Source organism: Mustela erminea, chromosome 9 (genome assembly GCF_009829155.1).
Source record: "Mustela erminea isolate mMusErm1 chromosome 9, mMusErm1.Pri, whole genome shotgun sequence".
NCBI lineage: Eukaryota > Metazoa > Chordata > Mammalia > Carnivora > Mustelidae > Mustela > Mustela erminea.
Window position 1 is genome coordinate 53,480,601 of NC_045622.1, and position 22,827 is coordinate 53,503,427.

General features: G+C 53.7%; 1 protein-coding gene across 1 annotated transcript in view; it reads left to right on the top strand.

Annotated features, from left to right (window-relative positions):
- Window positions 1-1,139: 1,139 nt before the first annotated feature.
- LOC116599737 (guanylate cyclase 2D-like) overlaps window positions 1,140-22,827 on the top strand; it is a 34,703-nt gene continuing 13,015 nt past the window's right edge. The window contains exons 1-13 of the mRNA XM_032359718.1: window positions 1,140-1,842; window positions 4,337-4,632; window positions 6,667-7,021; window positions 10,725-10,809; window positions 11,484-11,580; window positions 11,665-11,793; window positions 13,175-13,255; window positions 13,818-13,994; window positions 14,228-14,384; window positions 14,664-14,813; window positions 18,193-18,341; window positions 21,004-21,167; window positions 21,592-21,784. Of these exons, the coding sequence (XP_032215609.1) occupies window positions 1,140-1,842; window positions 4,337-4,632; window positions 6,667-7,021; window positions 10,725-10,809; window positions 11,484-11,580; window positions 11,665-11,793; window positions 13,175-13,255; window positions 13,818-13,994; window positions 14,228-14,384; window positions 14,664-14,813; window positions 18,193-18,341; window positions 21,004-21,167; window positions 21,592-21,784 (2,736 nt within the window). The remainder of the gene's footprint in view (window positions 1,843-4,336; window positions 4,633-6,666; window positions 7,022-10,724; window positions 10,810-11,483; window positions 11,581-11,664; window positions 11,794-13,174; window positions 13,256-13,817; window positions 13,995-14,227; window positions 14,385-14,663; window positions 14,814-18,192; window positions 18,342-21,003; window positions 21,168-21,591; window positions 21,785-22,827) is intronic.

A 22,827-nucleotide genomic window follows, 5' to 3' on the forward strand; every position in this document is an offset into this window, starting at 1 on the left:
CCATGAGCTCACAGCACCTCCCTACAGGTCCTGCCTACTACCAGCACTTGCGGTCAGCTCTTCTCTTCGCCGGAACCCACCTCCCTACCGGCCCAGCGGTTTCTTAAGAGTAAGATTGGATTTTATCCATAGGGGGCCCCCAGAGTGGAAGGCTGCTGGCTACACGAAGCAGGTGGGAAGACTTGGCTGAGGGCCGTGGCTGGGGAATGGGCCATGACCAGGCTGTAGGCAGAGGGTGGACATCAAAGTCCTGGGACAGTGGGATGGAGTGGGGGGGGGGAGCTTTAGTCCAAATGTCTTCTTCAAGGAAATCCTGTGTGGGCTGGAGGATGAATGGGAGAGACTTGTCCTCATCCTGGCTCTCTGCCAACTCTATCCATTCTCCCTTAGTTTTCTCATCTGTACTATGGAGATAGAAAGGCCTTTGTCTGAACAGGGTTGAGCAGATTAGAGAGGGGGCTGTGCATACGCATTGTAAGGCACCCCAGAGTCCAGCAGAGTCAAGTGCTGGGGGATGGTGCTGGGCTTGAAGGGATGGGGGCTGGGGAGGCTCAGAGGGGCACCGGGGGACTGGCCCACCTGGGTGGATGAGTGCAGGAAACAAACAAATAATAGGGGGAGAAGAGCAGGATTTATGGAACAACTAAGTACCAGGAACTGTGCTAAGTGCTTCATGTCATGCCACTTAACTGTCACAATCCCTCCATAAAGTAGTCTTTGTTTCCCACATTTTTACAGAAGAGGAAAATGAGGCTTAGAAAACTCAGCGATGGGGGTAGGGCACCAAGAAAGGGGAGAATAGGAGCCAGGGCTGGCCAGCTCTGACTCCCGACCCCCCACTGAGGGACCAAGCTTCAGCCCAGGACCTTACTCGGGCGTCACCAGGCTGTGAGCCAGTCTTGGGGAGGATGTAGGGCCCCTAAAGAGGGGGGCAGTCTTCAGACATCATGGGTCCAAATCCCTCCTTTTACCAATGAGGAGGCCGAGGTTCTGGGGAGAGGTGCTGTCTGCTTCAAAATCATGCAGGCAGTAATGGCAGAAAGTGTGAGAAAGCAAACTTTATTCTTGTCCCCCTTTCCCAGGACTCACAGGGGGGCGTGTACCCTGAAGATTGGTGCTGGGCGTGGCTACGTGGGAAGATGTGCCTGCCCTCCCAGGGCCCGTGGGGGGTCACTGTCCATCATCCAAGGACAGCCTTTCCCCCTCCTCTTCTCTCTGTGGTGCTTTGGAGTGCCCTCCTGTGGGCTGGCTCCCTCCCCGATCTGGCCCTGGGGGCAGGGACCTTCACCTTAGGAGTGCTGGGCCCCTGGGACTGTGACCCCATCTTTGCCAAGGCCCTCCCCAGTGTGGCTGCCCAGCTGGCTGTGGACCAAGCCAGCCAGGACTCCTCATTGGTGCTGGGCTCGAGGCTGGTTTCTGTGGTCCTTCCCACAGGCTGTGACACCCCTCATGCCCTGGCCACGTTCCTGGCCCATAAGAACACCATAGCTGCTTTTGTGGGTCCCGTCAATCCTGGTTACTGCCAAGCAGCTGCTCTGCTGGCCCAAGGCTGGGGCAAGACCCTCTTCTCTTGGGTGTGCGGAGCTCCCGAAGGAGGAGGGGAGCTAGTGGCCACCTTGCCTTCAGCGGCCCACGTGCTATTGTCCATCATGAGACACTTCGGCTGGGCACACGTGGCCATCGTGTCCTCCCACCAGGACATCTGGGTGGCCACAGCCCGGCAGGTGGCCATGACTCTCAGGACACATGGGCTGCCTGTGGGGCTGGTGACTTCTCTAGGACCCGGGGAGCAGGGGGCCACGGAGGTCCTGGAGCAGCTCTGCAGCATGGACAGCCTGAAAAGTAAGTGTACCTGGGTGCCTTTCTCCTGTGGGCAGCCTGACTTCCTGTAGCTGTGAAGAGACTGGCCTGAGCCCTGGATGGCAGCCCTGCATTTAATCTCTCAGCAGCCCTGTATGTGAGTCCTGTTGAGCTCTGCACTTTGCAGCTCAGAGAAGGTGTGTAACTTGCCCGAGTCACACAGTTGGCAAGCCGTGCCATTGGATTTTGAGCTCTGATTCAAGTGTTAGTTGTGGAATGAGAGCCCAAAGCTTCCTTGCTTCCTGCCTAGTACCCTGAAGGAAATGAGAGGGTAGCAGTACTTGAGCCAGGGAGGCAGCTAGAGTCAGAATCACTTTTTTTTTAAGTGACCTCTACACCCAAAGAGGGGCTTGAATTTATAGCCCTGAGATTAAGAGGCACATGCTACCCTGACTGAGACAGTCACTTCTTGCCTTTCTCAAGCCCCTGTTGTGCTGAGTGCTGGGTCATGTAGGGGAACAGGACAGACAAGGGAGCTCCGGACACGACTATGTGATGGAGAGACAGGTATATAAGCCTGGGATTATGACAGAGAGTTCAAGACCATCTGAGGGAACAGAAGCTTGGAAAATCAGAGGAGATTTGGGGCTGGGCCCCGTGGGTCTGAGGCTTCTTGGGGGAGGTGGCCGATGCCTGTGTTTGAGGAAGCAGTCAGGTAGGAGAGGTATGGTGCGTAGACTGTGGGGCAGAGGTGGCACCTGGAAAATTGAAGGGACTTCAAAGTTAATCCAGATTGGGGTTATTTCAAACTGTGGTGTCTGGTCCATCGTGGGGGTGGGGTGTCAAGAAACTAGCGAATCAAGATGAACAGTACAAAAAAAGAAAGAAAGAAGGGAAGAGAAAGAGAGAAGAGCGGAACTGAGTACAAGAGAGAAATGAGAATGGCATAAAGGTGGCAAGTATGAGAATGTTTTGCAGGCAGCAGGGAAAGACTCGTGACTGCCGCCCCCAACCCGAGGGAACTGCAGCCCACGCCTGAGGGGGGAGGGTGGGCAGCCCACCAGCTCGTGTGGCCGCTCTGAGAGTTCACGCCAGGTGGACAGCAAGATCTGGCCCTGGGGTGCCCACTGCCCATTAGGAGCAGGACCTCACTTATCTGAGCCCCAGTTTTGCAGTGGGTGAAATGGGGATCATTACAGCCTCATGGCATCATGAGCAGCAGCTGCTTGGGGCTGAGCGCTCTGAAAATACGTCATTCAGCCAAGAGTCACCAAGCGCTGCCCTGGACCAGAGCCTGGCTGGGCTTGGGGGACGGGGGGCGGGGTGCAGTGGTGGGGAGAGAGCACCCAGGCCCCAGCAGTGAGGAGCTATGGTCTGGTAGGAGGTGCTTTGTTTGGGGCTGGGGAGGGCTTCCCAGAGGAGGTGACACCAGGGCTGGGCCTGAGAGGAAGTTAAGTGAAGGCGGCAATGAGGAGGAAGGTGTTCCAGTGCAAGGGAATGGAGTAACAGGACGATGGGACTAGGAGAATGGACAGCTCCGTTGTGCATGGCCTGAACACAGTGGCAGCGGTGGGGGCCATGTCATTAGACACTTTCTCCACCCTTGTTGCCGAGTTTTGAGTTCCAACCAAATCGCCGGCTTTCAGGAGCCAGGAGGCAGAGGGGTTCAGGGCACATTCTTTGGGGTCAGATTGCCAGAATCTCTCTGCTGGCCCCACCTCTTACCAGCTGTGTGACCTCAGGCAACTCACTAAACCTCTCTGTGCTATGGTGTCCTCATCAGCCACATGAAGCTACTAAACCCTCTCCAACCCAGTGCATGCTTCCTCCCAAGTTGTGGGTATCAGCTTTCCCCTGTGGGCAACTGCAGAACAGCACCCCCAACTTATCACATGAAGGGTTTTTTTTGTGTGAAGCCAGAGTAAACACAGGGCCAAAGAGATGGGGCACAGGAATCCCTGGTTCTATTTCTTCCTGGGCCTACTGAGTGAGTCTCTGAGCGTCCTCCCCACTCTGCTGGGGCAGGGCGCAGGTGGCTTGTGGCCCATGGCCCACACAGCATGGCCACCCAGGGGCTCAGCAGAGCCCAGGACTCTAGACTCTGACTTCCACATGACCAGAGAGCCTTAGACGCCAGCAGGGAGACCCCCAGCCTTCCTAATTGGCTCTGTTTTCATGGATTTTCTAGAGAAAAGGGATTGTTGCAGGAACCTGAGTGGGTGGCCCTTTGTTGGCTGAGGTTCTAGCCCTGGTCAGGGACCCAAGTGGAGAAGAGAGGAAATATACAGGGGACCACTACCTTGGGTAGGTGTGTGAGACACTTGCCTTGGGCAAGGGCTCCCTTCTGTCCTGGAGGCCTGGGGACAAACCTGGCTGCCAAGGTCTTATCTCCTTTGTGAAGGCAAAGAGGAATGTGCTCCCAGTAGGGATCAGACCTGATTGCTTAGAGCAGCTCTCTAGGGCCACAGACCCTGGGCTGCGGGGAAGGCCTGCAGAGGCAAGCCTGTCACTACTCCCTCCCGCCCCCTGCCTCCAGTTGTGGTGCTGTGTATGCACTCGGCGCTCCTGGGGGGCCTGGAGCAGACCGCCCTGCTGAGCCGAGCGTGGGCCCGGGGCCTGGCAGACGGAAGGCTGGTCTTTCTGCCCTACGATACCATGTTGTTCGCCTTGCCCTACCGCAACCACTCCTACCTGGCCCTCAGCGACAGCGGGCCCCTGCGGGAGGTCTATGACGCCGTGCTCACCGTCAGCCTGGAGTCTGGCCTCACAGACAAGTCCTTTGAAGCTGCCGTGGCCAGTGGAGAGGCGGCCACGCACTTGGAACCAGAGCAGGTGGGTCTGTCCAAGCCCTCACAGGGCCCGGAGTGCGGGGCTGTGGGCGGGTATGTGCACTCTTCATGCACTCTAGGCCTTCCTGGTCTTGGTCCGCCAGCCGCCTGCCCGATTCAGCCCCACATGACCTGTCCCTTACTGGACAAAGTGTCCCTGCCTAGTCCCTAGGTGCACTCGTGCCATCTCCAGTTTTCTCTGTCTCTCTGTCGTCTGTGTGTGTCTGTGCATGTGTGCGCGTGTGCTTGCTTGTGTGTGGGTGTCTATTAGACTCTCTTGGCCTGCTTCCTCAATTCTCCCTCTCCTGTGACTTTTTGCTTCTATTTTTCTATCTCCAGCTCAGCGCCTACAATGTTCCTTTCTGGCCCAGCTGCTCTTCCTCTCACAGACATTCTCCCTCTTCTTCCTCTGCATCGCCTAGCACGTTGTGCAGATCAGCAGGCGAGATGCCGGGGTGTGGGAGAATGGGAATGTTTTCTAGAGTCTCTGCTGTGAATCTGAGGGGGGCCAGCAGAACTGGGAGCGTGAGTGCTGGCTCGGCTTTGGCATACAAGAACTCCGCTGCTTGAGTCCCCCTTGGGATGTCTGTTTCTTGGTGACAAGAAGACAGCAGGGTCTGGAGGTGGTGACAGGAATGTAGAGGCTGATGGAGGGCCTTAACAGGAGCCATTCATCTGACAATTGTGAATGGGGTCCCTCTGCTCTGCCCCTGGGCCAGGCGTCAGGGACACAGCGATGGATAAGGCAGACCTGGCGTTCAGGCAGCTTCCATTAGGGCAAGACAGATAATAGCCAAGCAACCATACAACCGAATTCAAGTCATGATAATGTTGCCAAGAAAAAAAAAAACAGAAACAGGATAAAGTGACAGAGAGTGGCCGGGATAGAGAAGAGGGTAACAGGAGTTAGGACAAGCAGGGGAGCACACTGTGAGGAGTTAGCCCTTGATCGGAGTCCTGAATGGGAAGGAGGCAGCCAGGGTGCAGATCTGGGCGAGGAGCACCCAGGCGGGGGCAGTGTCAGGTGTAAAGGCCCGGAGGAAGAGTGAGCTTTGGAGGCTAGAGGAACAGGCAGAGGGCGTGGACAGGCTGGACTGTCATGTCACATGGGAACAGGAGTCTGAGATAAGCTTGGGTCATGGCCAGGTGGGGTATTTTATGCCAGTCAAGGAGTCTCAACTTATAAGGGAAATGGGAAGACACCAGCAGGTTTTAAGTAAGAAATAATTTGATTCATAGGTTTTTTTGTTTTTGTTTTTGTTTTTTAAGATTTGTTTGTGAGAGAGAGAAAGAGCGAGAGAGAGAGAGAGAGAGAAAGAACAAGCAGGAGGGGCAGAGGGAGAGAGAATCTGGGCGGGCTCTGTGCTGAGCCATAGCCCGACCCGGGGCTCGATCCCATGACCCCGAGATCTGAAACCAAGAGTTGGCCGTCCAACGACTGCCCCACCCAGGTGTCCCTTGATTTATGGTTTTTCACAAAAAAATTGCTTTGGTTGCAAGAGTGGCCTGAAGAGACCCAGATGAAGCAAGGGGTCCTTTTAGGAGGCTCCCGTGTAGGCCAGGTAAGGGTGAGGGGGCTTGGACCCAGATGGCAGGAGCAGAGCAGGTGAGGAGTCAGTTGGGCTGGGAGTAAGTTCTGAAATAGAACCAAAAAGATTCAGTGACAAACTGGAAGAGAGAAAGAGAGGAGTCGGGAATCAGATCTAGACTGGAGACAGCAGGCAGGTGGTCGTTCCATTTCCCAGATTGTGGGAGGAATGTTTGTGTCGCAGAACCAGACAGAAACCTTGAAGAACAGGAGTTCCGTTCTGGACGTACCGGGCAGATTGGAGGTGCCTGTGAGATGTCAGAGTTGGTGGTGGCCATGGAGACTGTCAAACGGCTGAGCGGGGACTGAAATCCCAGTGGGACCACAGAGAGGGCTGTGTGGGGGGCAGGGTGGGGGTGATAATCCACAAGATTGTGGCTGGCAGGGCTTAGAGATGTCTGGGAGTCTGTGTCATGGGGTTATGTGGTTGAGGGACCTTCTCTTCCACAGGTGTCCCCTCTCTTTGGGACCATCTATGATGCGGTTGTCCTGCTGATCCATGCCCTGAACCGCTCTCAGAGCCATGGGGCCGGGCTCTCTGGGGCCCACCTGGGGGACCATACAGGGGATCTGAACGTGGCTGGCTTTAGCCAGAGGATCCGGACGGATGAGAAGGGCAGAAGGCTGGTTCAGTATGTCATTTTGGACACAGATGGTCGGGGAAGCCAGCTGGTCCCCACCCACATTCTGGACACAGGCACATGGCGAGTGCAGCCCCTGGACAGGGCCATACACTTCCCAGGAGGGGCCCCTCCAGCACGTGACTCCAGCTGCTGGTTTGACCCCGATATGCTATGTGTGAGAGGTAATTCATCACCCATCCATCCATCCATCCATCCGTCTGTCCGTCCATCCATCCATCCATCCATCCATCCATCCATCTGTCCATCCATCCATCCAAACATCCATCCATCTATCCATCTATCCATATATCCATCCTTCCATCCATCCAACCATCCAACCATCCATCCATCCATCCATCCATCCATCCATCCATCCATCCATCCAACCATCCATCTGTCCATCCGTTCAATGCATTTTTTTCCTTCCTGGAGTGCTTGCCACCTTGCCAGGTCAAATCTCACCTGTCTTATCTGTCAGGGCTGGGGCCTCTCCTCTGTGATCCCCACAGCATCTTTATGTTCAAAGGGTGTGTGTCCCACGCTGGAGAGGACTGGTGTCATCCATCCCCCAGACTAGCAGGTAGCTCATGAAGCTGCCTTCATCCAATTGCTTCTTTGCCCCTTCTCTTCCACAAATGCTGCTGGAGGACCTCCCATGTGTCAGGCACTATGCCCAGCCCCAGGGATAGAGGAGTGAACTAAATGATGTCCCTGTTCTTGTAGAGCTGATGTGCTTGAAGACCAGCTCCAGGGCCTGCTTTTCAGGGGCTTCAGTCTGGTGGCAGAGATGGAGATAGCTGAAAAGGACACAGCACAGTGTGATCAGAGCTGTGAGCGGGGAAGCCAGGGTCTGATGAAGGGGGATCTCTCTCCTTTGGGCTCCATCAGCCCTGGCTCACAGACCTCACCATCTAACAGGTTTCAATTCATTCATTCAACCAATCAATCAGCCAACATTTATTCAGCACCCGCTGTGTCCTATGCTCAGTGCCGAGAACCGAGGGTGCGAAGGCAGAGAAGACTCCTGCCCATGGCCAGCAACCGTGATGAAGCTCTCTGATAAAGGGAGCAGGGGAGGGGCAGGTGCTCTGAGTCAGGGCTCCGAGGGGGTAGTGGTGGGGGCCTGAACAGCAGCACCGGCCAAGGGATGGGTCTTCTCCCAGGAATCCAAAAATGACAGCTCACTCTCTAGCCCAGGATTGTCATGATCATCTCTAATACAACAAATCAGGCATCATGGATGGAGAAACTAGATGCAGGGGCTTTGGGGCAAATGTGTTCAGGGCTGCTGCTGACTAGCTATAGAACTTGGGCAAGTTAAACACCCTCACTTGTTCTCCATGTCTTGTGTAGAAATAGGAACAAAGACCTAGCACCCTCCACTGCTTGTCCTTGCATGACGGGCAAGGCAGAGCCTAGGAGCAGGGCTTGTGCTTTGAGGAGATGGGAAGGGGCTACGTGGTCGCAGATCCTCAGTGAAAACTACTCCCCCAGGGGGCATCTAGGAACCCTAGGACTGGCTGGACTTGTCCCGTCCACTGTTGGCTTCTCCACCGCCTGAGTCTCAGGGGTCTTGTTGGCAAGAGGACGTGCCATGTTCTTTGTTTTCTCTGATTATCTGTCTTGAAATGTTAACCTTAGAGAGCCATTCATTCATTCACCCCTCCTTTCAGGCTCCGCTGCCTTCCTTGACTCTCTTTGGCAATAAGATTCCTTGAAATGGCACCCATGCTAAGTGAACAAAATGTCACTTCCCCTCTTCTCTTGAATCCTCTCCACTGACTCTCTCCACCCCTCTTGTACCCTCTTGTAACAGAAGCAGTCATACTGAGGCTACCAATGGCTTCTGCAGGGCTGAGACTCAGGGCTAGTTGTCAGTCTGTGCCTTGCTGGGCCAGGGAGTGTCAGCCCCTCTCCCTCCTCCCCGCTGCTCCATCACTCTCCAGGTTCCCTGGCTCGTGCTACTTCTTGGTCACCTTTTCTGTTCTTCTGCAGAGCTGGCCTATTACCACCGACACCTGTGGGCTTGGTGCTTTGAGCCTTTCTGTGTTCTCTCTGCGCTCACTCCCTTGGCATCTCACCCATTCTTGTGGCCCCCAGATTGACCTCTACAGACTTGTTGACTCCCAAACTCTGTATCTGTCCCACCTCCTACTGGACATGTCCAGTAAGATGCTACCTGGAGGTCTAGTTGGCATCTCAGACTTGGTGTATTCTGAACCTGAACTCCTGATCTGGCCCCCAACCTGCCTCCCATCATCTTCCCCATTGCAGGTCACGGCCCCCCAACCTCCCAGAGGCGCAGGAACCTCTAACCTCACACCCCGCATCTGATCGGTCAGCAAACCCTAGGGTGTCCATCTTTAGAAGTGGCCCAGAAGCAGAGCGGTTCATCCCTCCCTGGCCCTGCCCGGCCCAGGCCCTCATCATCTCTCATTGCATTGCTACCCTGCTTCCCCCCTTGTCCTCGTACAACCCGGCAGGCTGGAGGATCCTTTGGAAACGTGATTAGATCTGGCATGCCCCCAGCCGAACCTGTAGAACTTGGCCTTATCCGGAGTCACGTCACTGGAATCCTGGCCTTGGACTTCACAGCACCCTGGCCCCCTCAGCTCCTTGGCCTGCCTTCCTCCTCCTTTGCCCTGCCCTCCCTTGATCACACGCCTCTGCTCCTGCTTCAGAAACTTGGCACTTGCCGCCCCCTAGGCCTGGAACGCTTTTCTGCTGCAGGCTCTATGCCTGCTCCCTCATTGCCTCCAGATTCAGACTCAGAGCTCAGCCCCTGGGAGCCTGGGAGGGAGTCAGGTTGAAGCCGTGGTTGGGAGGCCAGATGCCAGAGCAAAACTGCCTGGCTTTGAACCTGGGCTCTGCTACTCAGAGACCATTCTTTCTCTCTGTTTTCTCTCCTACTAAGTTGTGGTCATGACCATCCCTGCTTCCAGAAGTCACTGTGCAGAATAACCGAACTGAGCTACAGAATAGTCTCAGAATAGGTGCTGAATGCAATACAATAGTGTAATTGCCTTGCAAGCTATTTGCTGCTGTTATTATGTCAGACTTAACTCAGACTGGGGACCTCTGCAGGGGGCAGACAGCAGTGCTCATCCTCCAGTGAGTGAAGGAAGGGAGGAGGCAAGGAAGGAGGAAGGGATGGCCCCTTCCTGTGGCAGCAGAGGCCAATGTCCTTTCTCCAGAACGGCGCTGGGCATTTAGCCTCCTTGCCAGCCTAAGCTGATGCCAGGGTTGCCCAAGATAGCCCTTCCAACCTTGCCCAGTGATCCTTAGCAGCCTCTTTATATCTAACTCCTGACGTGAGGGCTGAAGATTTGGATTCAACCTAAGGAGGGCTCTCCTGACAGTCAGAGTGAAGGACAATAAGACTGGCTGCCAAAACAGGTAGTGAGTGGCCCATCCCAGGGAGTAATGTAAGAAGTAAGACAGCAATTGAGAGGGGTACAAAATTTGTATGCAGCCCCATCCAGGCCCCACCCAGGGACAGTGAGATGAGTAAGACACAGGTCCTCCTACCCAGCTACTCTGTCTAGTGGGAAGGGACCTAATATGCCAGGAGACAAGAGACCATATTATGATCAGGACTATAATCGGATCCGAGCAGGGTCCATGGGGACCTGGGTATAGGGAGCCCAAGAACCCGGACAGAAAACACTAGGAATCAGTATTTGTGTGTGATGACCAACGCACAGATAGGACATTCCCACTTGGAGGCCATTCTGAGCCTCTTCCCCTGGGGAGCGCCTGGGGTGGGGTTTGTGTTTCCATTTCCCAGAAAGGTCAAGGGGGAGGCTCAGGAGCTGGGGGAAAGGAGCCGCTCTCCTTTCGCTGTTGTTACTGTTAGGACTCACATGCGCCCTGCTCCCCCAACAGATGCCCAGTCCCCTGGCAGCCTCCTGGCTTTTGCCCTGGCCTGTCTCCTGGTCCTGGCTGGCGGGGCCCTCACGTGTCTCATCAGGTAAGACTCTGTCTACCCTGGAGCCTCACTCCACCCCTTGGTGCCCCCCTCCACCCCTTCAAGGTGTCTCTTCCTTAGGCACAGTTCTGGCCATCCACAGGAAACTTTCTTATCCTCCTAGGACCTCAGGACCACCCAGAACTCCTGTCTGTCCTAGAACCTTGGTCAGCACCTTGTCAAGGCTGGGGTGCCTCCCAAAATGTCCATTTGAAAGCTGGGGAAGAAGCCTGGGACTTCTGCCAGGACTGACCCTTGCTGAGCTTCAGGCTGTGAACATGGACAATGAGGGCTTGACCAGGATGGTTCCCTGGGCCCTTCAGCGTTAAAGACAATTCTTCCTGGGTCTGAAGTTCTCTGTGCTCCCTGAGCCTTAGCCATATCTAGGAGGGCTAGGGCTCCACACGCCAGCCCTCACCCTAGGCTCTGATCACCCCAGAAAGCCTCCAGGCAATTTGGAACCTGTGAACTAGGGACCAGCAGGCATACTAGGCCAGGGGGCGAACCCTGAGCTGGGGCTGAGGGCCTCTTTAGGAGGAAGTGCTCAGCAGTGCCCTCCCAGCCCAGCTGGGGCTGCTGGGGGGAGGGCTCCTTGGCAGTGCAGGTCCAAGGAGCTGGATCAAATTGGGAGTGACATGTGTACCATCTGTCCACCCTGCACTTTCTCTGGCCTCCAGATTGGGCATCCAACAGCTGCAGCTTGTGCGGGGCCCCCACCGAATCCTGCTGACAGCCCAGGAGCTCACCTTCATCCATCGGCCCCCGAGCAGACGGGTAGGTGGGGCAGGCCCCGGGCTGGGTGGGCAAGCCACTGATGGAAGTCTGGCCCAGGCCTTTGACCATGCCTGCTCCCTGCAGAGGCTGAACATGGACAGCCTGAGCGAATCAAGGAGTGCGGTGGACGGCGGAAGCCTGAGGTCGGTGGCCCAGGGGTCAGCAAGGAGCCTGCCAGCCCCCCAGGAACCCAGCAGTGTGGCCGTTTACCAGGTGAGGGCTTCTGTCACCCCAATGTCCAGGCCTGAGGAGCTGGAGTCTGGGAGAAGGCGAGGGCACCCACAGCCTTTTGGGGCTTGGTATGCCCTAGTCCATTATGGAACGGGAAACTGAGGCTTGAAGAAGACAAGTGACTTTCCTGGGTCCTACAGAAAATCAGCGGCATGGTAGGAGTGAAAAGCAAGTCTCCCAGCTCCCAGTTTACATGGTTTGTGACTGGACCTTGGGAAGTACCCAGATCCTGGCCACGTGGGCCTGAGCACTCTGGACATGGGTCCACCCCAGGGTTTCTCTCATGGGGCCAGCCTGGGTCACCCTCCTGCCTCTTTCAGCAAGGGACTGTGAGATTCCAGGTCCCTGAGGTCCAGAGGTGTGGGCCAGCAACCAGCCCCAGACTGCCTCTAGGCAGAGCCTCGCCACCAGCTGATAGGAAGGCTGCGAAGTCAAGGATTAGACCAGCAGGATTCTAAAGTTGCTGAGGACACTGTGGCTTCTCAGCGGCAGGGTTTTCAAGATCGACAATTCACTGGTGCTCCCATCCTCATATTCTGTGACTCACGGTCGAAGAGCTGGGCTAATGAGTGACATGAGGCTCATGCTCCTTCTTTCCACCTTCTCTCCAGCAGAATCCCGCCTTTTTTCTTTTATGCTAAAAGGAGGCTTTAATGATGTACACAGCATGTTTTGTCTGCTCCTTTGAGTTAACTGATTGGCCATGTGAGGCTAAGGAGGCAGAAGCCCATCAATGACAGAGGACAAAGGGCCAAGGCTGCAGCCAGCTCTGGGCAAGGCCAAGGCGAGGACAGAGCCCTGGGCCAAAGCTTCCTTCTCTTCCATCCTCACCTCTCCTACAGACCCTGGGTCAAGCACCTCCCACCCTACTCACTTTGCAAGCTTTGGGGTGTTGTGGGTACCTGAGGTCTGTAGAGTAAAGCTGACCTTGAGATTGGGAACTAACATGCTTTATATACACCAATTGTTAGCCTCTGAGGTGTCCCTCATCTGTCCTCACAGATGGCCCGGCATCTTAGCTGCAGGGTAGGGCAGAGATGGAACTGAACCTGCCATCCTCTCCCACCCCCAGTGGGTAACATGAGGCTCAGAGAACCAAAGTCACACATCCAAGTTCACAGAACTAGACAGTGGCAGGGTTAGGACTGAACTCAGGTCTGTCAGCCAAAGCCTGGCCCCTGGCTTTGCCCACCAAAGTGAAAGTCTAGCCTCGGTTTCCACCAGCCATGCTCTGCCTGGCTTGGAGCACACAGAAAAGAATAAATTTATGGGGAAGAAGCAAGGCCAATAGACATGGAGAGATTTACCCAAGGTCACAAAGCTGGGGACCAGCAGCAGTGAACTCTTGTTCTTCCTCAAACAGGGAGAGTGGGTGTGGCTGAAGAGGTTTGAAACGGGCACTGGCCCTGAGCTGCGGCCCAGCTGCCTCAGCCTCCTGAGAAAGGTAAGACTTATTTACCCATGATGTTTCCACTTGGCTTTTCACCTGCTTGTTCACTGAACCATCATCTGTCCATCCATCCACCCATCCATCCATCATCCATCCATCCATCCATCATTCATCCATCCACCTATCCGTCATCCATCTATCCATCCATCTTCCTTGATCCATCCATGTGTCTATCCATCCATCCATCTATCCATCCATCCATCCATCCATCCATCATCCATCCATCATTCACCCATCCACCTCTCCATCATCCATCTATCCATCCATCTTCCATCATGCATCCATGCATCCATCCATCCATCCATCCGACCATCCATTCATCCAACCATCCATTTGTCCATCCATCATCCATCCATCCCCCATCCATCCATCCATCCATCCATCCATCCATCCATCCACATATCCATCCATCTATCCATCCATCCAACATTTCTGGTGCCTCTCTGTGTTCTGCCCTGTGCTGGGTGCTAAATACTGGAAGCCCAAATGTGGATTGTACCTGGTCCAGCCTTTGACAAGCCCTTGGGGGCTGGTACTGTGCCCTTTGCCCCAACAGATGCGGGAGCTGCGGCATGAGAATGTGGCTGCTTGTCTGGGCGTCTTTGTGGCCCCTGGGGTCAGCGCTCTAGTGCTGGAGCACTGTGCCCGGGGCAGCTTGGAGGACCTGCTGCGGAATGAGGCTCTGCGGCTGGACTGGACATTTAAGGCCTCTCTGCTGCTGGATTTGATCCGTGTGAGAACCCTCCCTGGGTTTGGAGCTGGGGGGCCATGCAGAGGGCAAGGAAATAAGGGATGCTCAGATTTCCAAGACCTGGTCTCTTTCCACTTTGTCTAAGAAAAACTTGAACAGTGTGGGAAACAGTGAGAAGAGGCAGGAAGGGTTTCTAGGGTCTGTGGGATTCGGAGAGGACCAGGGGCCCCTTCCATTCATCACAGGCCTACCGGACAACCGTTACGTCCAACTAGGGTATGCGCTATCTGCACCATCGGCATTTCCCCCACGGCCGCCTCAAGTCCCGCAACTGTGTGGTGGATGGACGCTTTGTTCTCAAGGTTACTGACCATGGTTATGCGGAGCTCCTGGATGTTCAGCGGGTTCCCCGGCCCCGGCCAGCCCCAGAAGGTCAGCTTGCGGGTAGGCAGGGGCCACCAGTAGGTTCTGGGGCCTCTGTTTCCATCGGAAGCTTATGGGGCAGGTGTGGGGGTGGGAAAATGTCCAACCTTCCAGCACTTCCCCTGGTATGACCTTGAGTTGACCTAGGCTCCTTGCCTGGGAATGGGGAGAACAGAAGCACCCACATCCTCCTGGGCAAGGACACCACATGTGTCAAGTGCCCACCCATCCCTGCCCAGCTTGGAGGTCGGTGGGTGAGGACAGTGTGGCCCTGCCCTGTGACTGCAGAGTTGCTGTGGACAGCTCCGGAGCTGCTGCGGGTGCCAGGGCCGCCTGGGCGGGGCACCCTCAAAGCAGACATCTTCAGCATCGGCATCGTCCTGCAGGAGGTGCTGACTCGAGGCCCGCCATACAGCTCCTCGGGCCTCTCTGCAGAAGGTACAGCACCCCTGTTTTCCTTCCATGGCCTTCCCCTGGCTGGGGTCCCCATGGTGTTGGGGAGCCCCGTGGCCATCAGGAAATCCAGCCCTGGGAATAACCACACAGACATGCTTGCCTGGTTTGACAGTGAGAATTGAGTTTCTTTGTCTTAAGGCAGGCAGCCTTTGGCAGCTCTGCCGAAAACGGCAGTGACCAGCTCCAGGGCTGAAGACACTGATTTTGGGGAGAAAACCTCCACCCCTTTCTACCTCTTTCAGGGTCATCGCTGCATCTTTGGGGGCTCATGCTCTAACCAACCCCTTGCTTAGTGGTGACTTTGTGCTTCTACAGACCTCAATTTTCCCTGGCTGCTTCACTCATTTACTACATGACTTGCCACAAATCACCTCCCCTCTCTGAGCCTCAGTTTTCTTATCTTTGAAATGGGGTGAAACAAAAAAAAATGGGCCAGACATCTGGCCCATGTCAGATGTGGCTGGGCTGGGCTGCTCAGTATTTGGGCTTGCTTCTCTGCCCACGTGCGGCTCCTTCAAGAGCATCTCATCTCCTTCAAGGTGTGCAGGACCCACACTCACACCTTCCCCATCATCCCCTGGTCTTAGACATTTTCTTCTCTGACCCCAGTGCCAGGGTCCAACTTCAGAATCATTTCTTCCACTTCTGTGTTCCCTGTCAGGGTGAGCCAGAGCCTGGGCTATTCTTCTAGCTGTCCCCCTGCTGCCTGTGTCTAGTCCCAGGGACCTGTCCCCACAGATGGCCTGGCGTCTCAGCCGCAGGGCAGGACAGAGATGGAACCGAGCCTGCCATCCCCTCTCACCCCCAGTGGGTAATCTTTAACTCACGGAAGGCCTGGCTCCCTTCCTTTCTCCACCAAAGCGCTGCTCAGTGAGTAATGAGCATTCCAGGCCCCACATTTATGAGGTGGAGGAGTGGGAAGGAGAGGAGCCTTTGTCAGGCCATTTGTTCAACACCCCTCGCAGTCCGGCCCCCCACATTCACCCACCAGGAGAGGGGAGACCAGCCAGTTGGAGTGCGTGAGGCTGGCACCCAGGGCATGGCCCCTCGGGCCTGGACTCTGTGAGGTTTTAGGGGAAGGAACCAGGCCTCGATCTCTTGGACGGTCACCACTGGATTGGGCTGTGAGTCCAGGCCCTGCTACTTCCTGGGGCGGTGTGTGTGTGTGTGGGGGGGTGACTTCCCTGGGCTCAGGGAGGAAAAATGCAAAGAGCACAGGCACTGGAGGAAACCGACCTAAGCCCAGCTCTGTGCCAATCTGCTTCATAACTTTGAGTAAATCGCTCTTGGGCTCTAAGCCTCAGTTTTGTCATCTGTAAAATGGGGGGACCATGTTGCCTGCCTCTCAGAGTGGTTGTGAGGGTTCAGTGAAATTCTTTAGACAAAGGGCCTGACACCTGGTAGGCCCTTCATAAATATTTGCCCAAGTGGTTTTAAGGATATGATGATAGGGGGAACACACATTCTCACCTGACTTCCCAACTTAGATCCTCCTTGCTCTTAGAAATAACATCTTCTCAAGATCCTGTGGTGGGGGGGGGGGCACTAGCAACTTCCAGAACTCTGTCATGTGCATTATTCCCCTGGACAAGCTTGTAGTCGGGGAGAGCAAGTGCATTCTTCAGGCAAAACTGAGTGAGGCTCAGAGAAGGGAAGGAACTTCTAAGTGGAAAGCAGTGGGTCAGGGCTTTTGCCCTCAAATCTTCTGGAGTCACCCATGGAGCATATTCCAACAGAGCTGGGCATGGCTGGTAAATCCCGGTGAGGCCTTGGGTGTGGACAGCAGGTCTGGCATGGTGAGGGAACATGGGACCCGGGCTAGCCTGGGGGGTAATTTTCAGCACGTTCACGTCCGAGGACTCCATTTTAATGTCAAAAACGTTTGGAGCCTCACATGCTGCTATTTGATTTTTAATATCTACGGACTGAGACAATACCCGAAGACAGAATCTGCTCTGAAATCAGCAACACTTTTAAAGGCATTTGTATTTTGAAATGTATTCATCACAGCCTCATCCAAAGACTTCTGCAAATGAGTTGTATGGGTGTGTTGTGTATTATTGATTCCGTATGCGGACACTTCTTTGTAAGCATGTACAGCTTTCTAGACCCTGCACCCAGAGGCCCTCAGAGTCTGAGGACTGCGGGCTGGAAGCCTCTGGGCAAAGAAAATCATGCCGAAAGAGGGCAGGCTCACATCAAGAGTTTGCTTTTTACTAGCCCTGTAGCTGTAGGGGAGCCACTTCACTCCCAGGAGCCTCAGTTTCCCTATCTGTACAATGAGACAGGGACTCATGCTCTCTCCCCAGCAAGGGGGCCAACAAGGAATGGGGAGGGGATTGAAGTCCAGAAAGAACCTTCTCCTCATGGGCACCAAGGGCTCCCAGTTCCTGGGCCAAGAGAGGGGAATCCCAGTCCTCCTCAGGGGGACTATACCTCTGAGAGCCCTAAGGAGTCTGGACTGTTTCATGCTCTTTTTATATGTGAGTAAACTGAGGCTCAGGGAGGTGACATAACTTAGAATGTGCCTGGGTGATCTAGAAGTCCTCTCCTGATTTTAGCCCCACTTTTTCTCAGGGCCCTTGTGATCTCTCAGCTCCCCACAGTGCTCCCAACAGCTTTCTGAGGCAGAGCTATTTCAAGCAGTTGTTATCTGGGGAAACTGAGGCACGGAGTGATGGCAAGTGGCAGAGCCAGAACTAGAACTGATCTGTTGGACCTCGACTTAGACTGGCGGTCTTTATTACAGGGAGTGGGGATAGGAAGATCATGGTAGGGGCTGTCTTGGGAAAATAATAATGATGACGATAATGAAAGCAGACAGTCTCGTTCTTCCACGGGGACCTGGCACCAGAAAGTCTCCAGGTGGCTGGGCTGGTGGAAAGAACCACGGCGTCAAGGTTTCAAGCACATGGGTGGTCATCACGGGCAGGGAGCAGCAGTTGGGTTTGGCGGTGAGGGAGAGATTCGTAGGTGCTGGCCGCCTAACATCCATGCTCTCTTCCCTCTACACCCCTTTCAAGAAGGCAGTTTATTAAGCTAATTTCACAGAAGGGAAGACTGAGGCTCGGAGCGATCTCTGGTCTTTTCCACCATCTTCTAGAGAGGTCATAGCAGACCCAGAATTCAAAACCCGCCCTTCCAGCTACTAGCGTGAGACCCTTTCCCTGATCACATCCTGGACTCTCCTGGGTCCAGTGGCCAGCATGTCCTGGGGTACAGAGCAGGGGAGCCAAGGAGTACTCTTAGGGCCTGATTCCTGTACCCCCAGAGGCCTTCCATCTCAGAACCCCAGGCCAACCCCTTCCCACAAGCCTTGCTGGGGACCTTGAACCTATCATCCACATGCTGTTTATTGCAGAAATCATCAGGAAGGTGGTGTCACCCCCTCCCTTGTGCCGGCCCCTGGTGTCTCCTGACCATGGGCCACCCGAGTGTATCCAGCTGATGGAGCAGTGCTGGGAGGAGGCTCCGGAGGACAGACCCAGCCTAGACCAGATCTACACCCAGGTCAGTGCTCCCCAGGCCAGTGCTCTGAGAGGTGAGGGGCTTCCCCAAGGTGACTCAGGGAATGAGAGGTGGGGCTGGAATTTGTGAGGGGCCTCGGGAACTACAACAGGATGGGTGAGGCAAGTCCCTACGAGTTTGCAGGGTGGAAGTGGACTGTGTGGGCCTGACTGAGCTGGCTAATGGCCCCCATGGGGCCAACCCACCAAGCCTGAGGTGACAGCTTCATGTCATACCTTTCCACCCCCACTTTCCTGGCCGCAGTGGCATATCGCCAAGGAGAGGCTCAGCCAGCAAGACGGGCATCCAGACAGGTGATGAGGGAGCGAGAGCCAGGAAGACAGACAGGAGAAATGCACGGGTGTCCTCTGAGAGCCCTTTCCACATCCCCTGACTTCCCTCATCCTCTCCCCACCTCAGCTCTGGCATCAGGGGTGATGTCCCCATTCCACAGATGAGAAATCTGGGTCTCAGAGTAAAATGAGCTCTCGGGGACCACAGTGAGGGCGGGTAATAGAACTAGGACCAGCAGCCAATTCCTAACACCAGCCTGGAATTGATCCAGGGATCAGAGATCACCGTCACCAGCGGTGGGTGACTGGGAGGACAGATGCTGCCCAGGGCTCTGGGGCAGAGAAGGCAGGGATGGGCACGTGAGAGAGAGCATGAAGGTGGGGATTACCACGCTGTTTGGGGGCTAAGGGTCAGAATGCCTGCATTCACACCTACACAGCACTTTACCTCTTTGACCTTGGCCAAGTTGATGGCTCTATTGAGCTTCAACCTCCCTAAAAGCTGCCTGGAAAGACTAACTCTGGCCCGACTTGTCATATTTGAGTGACCATCAAGTGAGAGAACAAAGTTAAGAGCGTGGTGGTTCTCTGAGAAAGAAAGCGAGTGAGGTGTTGAGAAAGAACAATAACCTCGAAGTCAAAAGCCCTGGGTTCATGTTCACTTAACATTGTTCTGGGAGTGCCAGCTAATGCAATTAAACAACAAGATGAATATTAGAAAGGAAGAAGAAAATTATTGCTATTTGCAAATCCTAAGATAGTGTTCCTGGGCAACCAGATGGAAAACACATCCCAAATTTTAAAATAATCCAGTGGGGTGGCTGCTGATAAAATGAACACATGGACGATCTCAGTTCCACAATTATGAGATCCTTGGCAAGTTATTTTACCTCTCAGACCCTTTGTTTTTTCATTTGTATAATGGGGGCCTTCCTTGTGGAGGTGAGCTTCTGGTCAGCCTTGTGTCCTTGGTGTCTCAAGGTCAGCAGCTGCCAAGCCCACCCCGACTGACCTTTAAAGCTTACAGGGGCACCTGGGTGGCTCAGTGGTTAAGCCTCTGCCTTCGGCTCAGGTCATGATCTCAGGGTCCTGGGATCGAGCCCCGCATTGGACTCTCTGCTCAGCAGGGAGCCTGCTTCCCCCCGCCTCTGCATACCTCTCTGACTACTTGTGATCTCTGGAAAATAAATAAATAAAATCTAAAAAAAAAAATTTTTTTTTTAAAGCTTACACCTCTGCTTTTAATGGGCAATACAAAATAGGTGTGTGTTAGGGACTGCTGCCACTCTCCACTTTACAGATGTTTGGTTGAGAGAAGTGGTATTAATGGAGTTGGATATGCACACCCACACACACGCACACCCACACACATGCACGCACACACAGTAAGCTGCTGGACTTAGACAGCAATGGACTCCTTCACTTTGACCATCATTAATTTGCTTCTTTTCTGACTGCACTTTGGAAAGGTGCAAACTGGATTGGGGAAGGTTCTAGTAAATCTCCTTAGGGAGCACACTGCCATATTTCCTGCAAGATAGTCATTGAAGATATGATTTATGACCATATGTGACTGTCCTCCTATGAAGACCTAAGAGGGGTATTTCTCTCTGTTCAGCAACTCGCTGTAGCTGTGTTTCTATTGAGCAACCAATTTAATGCTCCACTGTCTCATGGACTCTGTGGGTTTTGTAATCTCTGTTTCCCTCTTTGTTTTGTTGCTAGGAAGCTAATATTCAAAATTGGGATCAACATCTAGCATGCATTTTGCTAGACCAAAATAGCATGCATTATTCTCCTTTGGTCCCAGTGTCCTTACCTATTTATTATTTTTTTAAGTTGTTTTTTTTTTTTTTGAACAAGGAAAGAAATAGGTACAAATGGTTATATATGTAAATAATCTACATACATCCTTTCTACCTACCCATCCATCCATCCATCCATCCATCCATCCATCCATCTATCTTATCTACCCATCTATCTAACCATCCATCCATCCATCCATCCTTCCATCCATCATATCTACCCACCTGTCTATCCATCCATCCATTTATCTTTGAGAAGAACAAAGAATGTCTCTTCTACAGTATTTTTGTGAGAACCAGAGCACTAGAGTGAGAGGTAATGCTATGCTGGGCATAGGCTTCTTCCTGACTACCTGCCTCATAGGGAACTAACTTACTCTTCCTCCCAGCTGTCTGTGCTTTTCCTTGCCAGAGCTGCATTCCTTGACTATTCTACATCTGCTCCCCACCAGTGGAGCTCCTCCAGGCAGGGACTGTGTCTACTTCATTCCTGTGGCTGAGGTTTCCAACCTGAGATCAAGTGTGCTGACCTTCATGGATGAATTGGGATGTTTGTTCCATTTTCAGTTCAAAAGCATCAATCAAGGCAAGAAGACCAGTGTTGCTGACTCTATGCTGTGGATGCTGGAGAAGTATTCCCAGAACCTGGAGGACCTGATCCAGGAGCGGACTGAAGAACTGGAGCTGGAGAGGCAGAAGACAGAGAGGCTGCTCTCTCAGATGCTCCCTCCGTGAGTGGCCGCTTAGGACTTAATTGTATCTCTAGCTTTGGTGGCTCTGAGCATGGCACCTGCAACATAGTTGCATAGGCTCATTAAATCTGGGTTCCATGAACTCATTCAATTTGTTCATTGTTTATTTATCTAGCACATTTTCACAGAGCCCTTATATGTGCCAGGCTCTATTTAAGTATTAATCCTGCTACCTCACTCCCTTGAGAACAAGGAGAGGGCAGTGTCCCCCAACTGACTTCAGAGGAAGTAAAGTCCAGAGAGGGACAGGTTTTTGGTGGTGGGCAGCCAGGCCACAAGCAGACCTGACCCAGATGCCCTGATGCGCAACCAAAGAATTTCCCCCCAAAATCCCTCCCTCACCTCTGAACTGTGGGAAGGGGGTCCTCCCACCTTGTGACTCTGGTCCTTCCCATTCCTTTAGGTCTGTGGCTGAAGCTCTGAAAATGGGGGCAGCTGTGGAGCCAGAGTACTTTGACCAGGTCACCATCTACTTCAGTGACATTGTGGGTTTCACCATCATCTCAGCCCTGAGCGAGCCCATTGAGGTCGTGGGCTTGCTCAACGACCTCTACACACTGTTCGATGCTGTTCTGGGCAGCCACGATGTGTATAAGGTGAGGAGACTGGGAGGCTGGTATCACATCCCTCCTTCCTTTACTATTGTGTTTGTGTCATGCGTTTACTTCCTGTCATTTATTTGTGTGTTTTTATCAGTTGGCTATTGCTGCATAACAAATAATACTGAAGCCCAGTGATGTAAAATTATAAGCATTTGTTACTGCTCACAAATCTATAGGTCAGCTAGAAAGTTCTCTGGGCTCAGCTGGACCACTCATACATCTGTGGGCAGTGTGGGTGAGAGAGGAAGTTCTGCTGATCTTGGCTGGGCTTTCTCGCATCTCTGGAACCTTGAATGGGACAGCTCTGGTCCACATAGTCTGTCGGACTCAAGCAGGCCAGTTGGTATTGTTCCCATAGTGTGATAGTGTTCTGAGAGAGAAAGCAGAAGCACAGAAGCCTCTGGAGGTCTAAGCCAGGATTGGGCACATGGCTATTTCTGACATATCCTATTGGTCAAATCAAGTCAAAAAGCCAACCCAGGGGCACCTGGCTGGCTCAATCAGTAGAACATACAATTCTTGATCTCAGAGTCATAAGTTTGAGAGCCATATTGGACATAGAGTTTATTTAACAAAAGAGGCCAACCCAGATTCAAGAAGGGGGAAGATAAACTCCACCTGTGCTGGGCAAGGGCCAAGAGGTGAGTCATCTCCCATGCCTCCCCTCCGGGACCTCTCAGTGCTATAGATGAAAGATGAAGATAACCCACAGTCAAAGTGATGATCAAGGCAGGCAGCGGAGGCTGAGAGGGCCCCCAATCCAGCTAGGGATAGATGTGTAGAGTAAAAAGCAAGAAAGGCTTCCTGGAGGAGGTGCTCTTTTCCTAGTGTTGGGCAGTCTGGGTATGGTGGCTCCAGGCAAGCCGTGGGGGAATAATGTGTCAAAGCTGGAGCCTTGAAAGGATGGGCCTAGTGAGTATAAGGAATGCTGAATGGGTTGTAATGGCTGGACATGAAGTGGGCTGGTGATGGAGTGGGTGGTGCCTGGGGGACACTAGAAAGAGGAGCAGGGACAGAGCTGTCAAGACCTTACATGA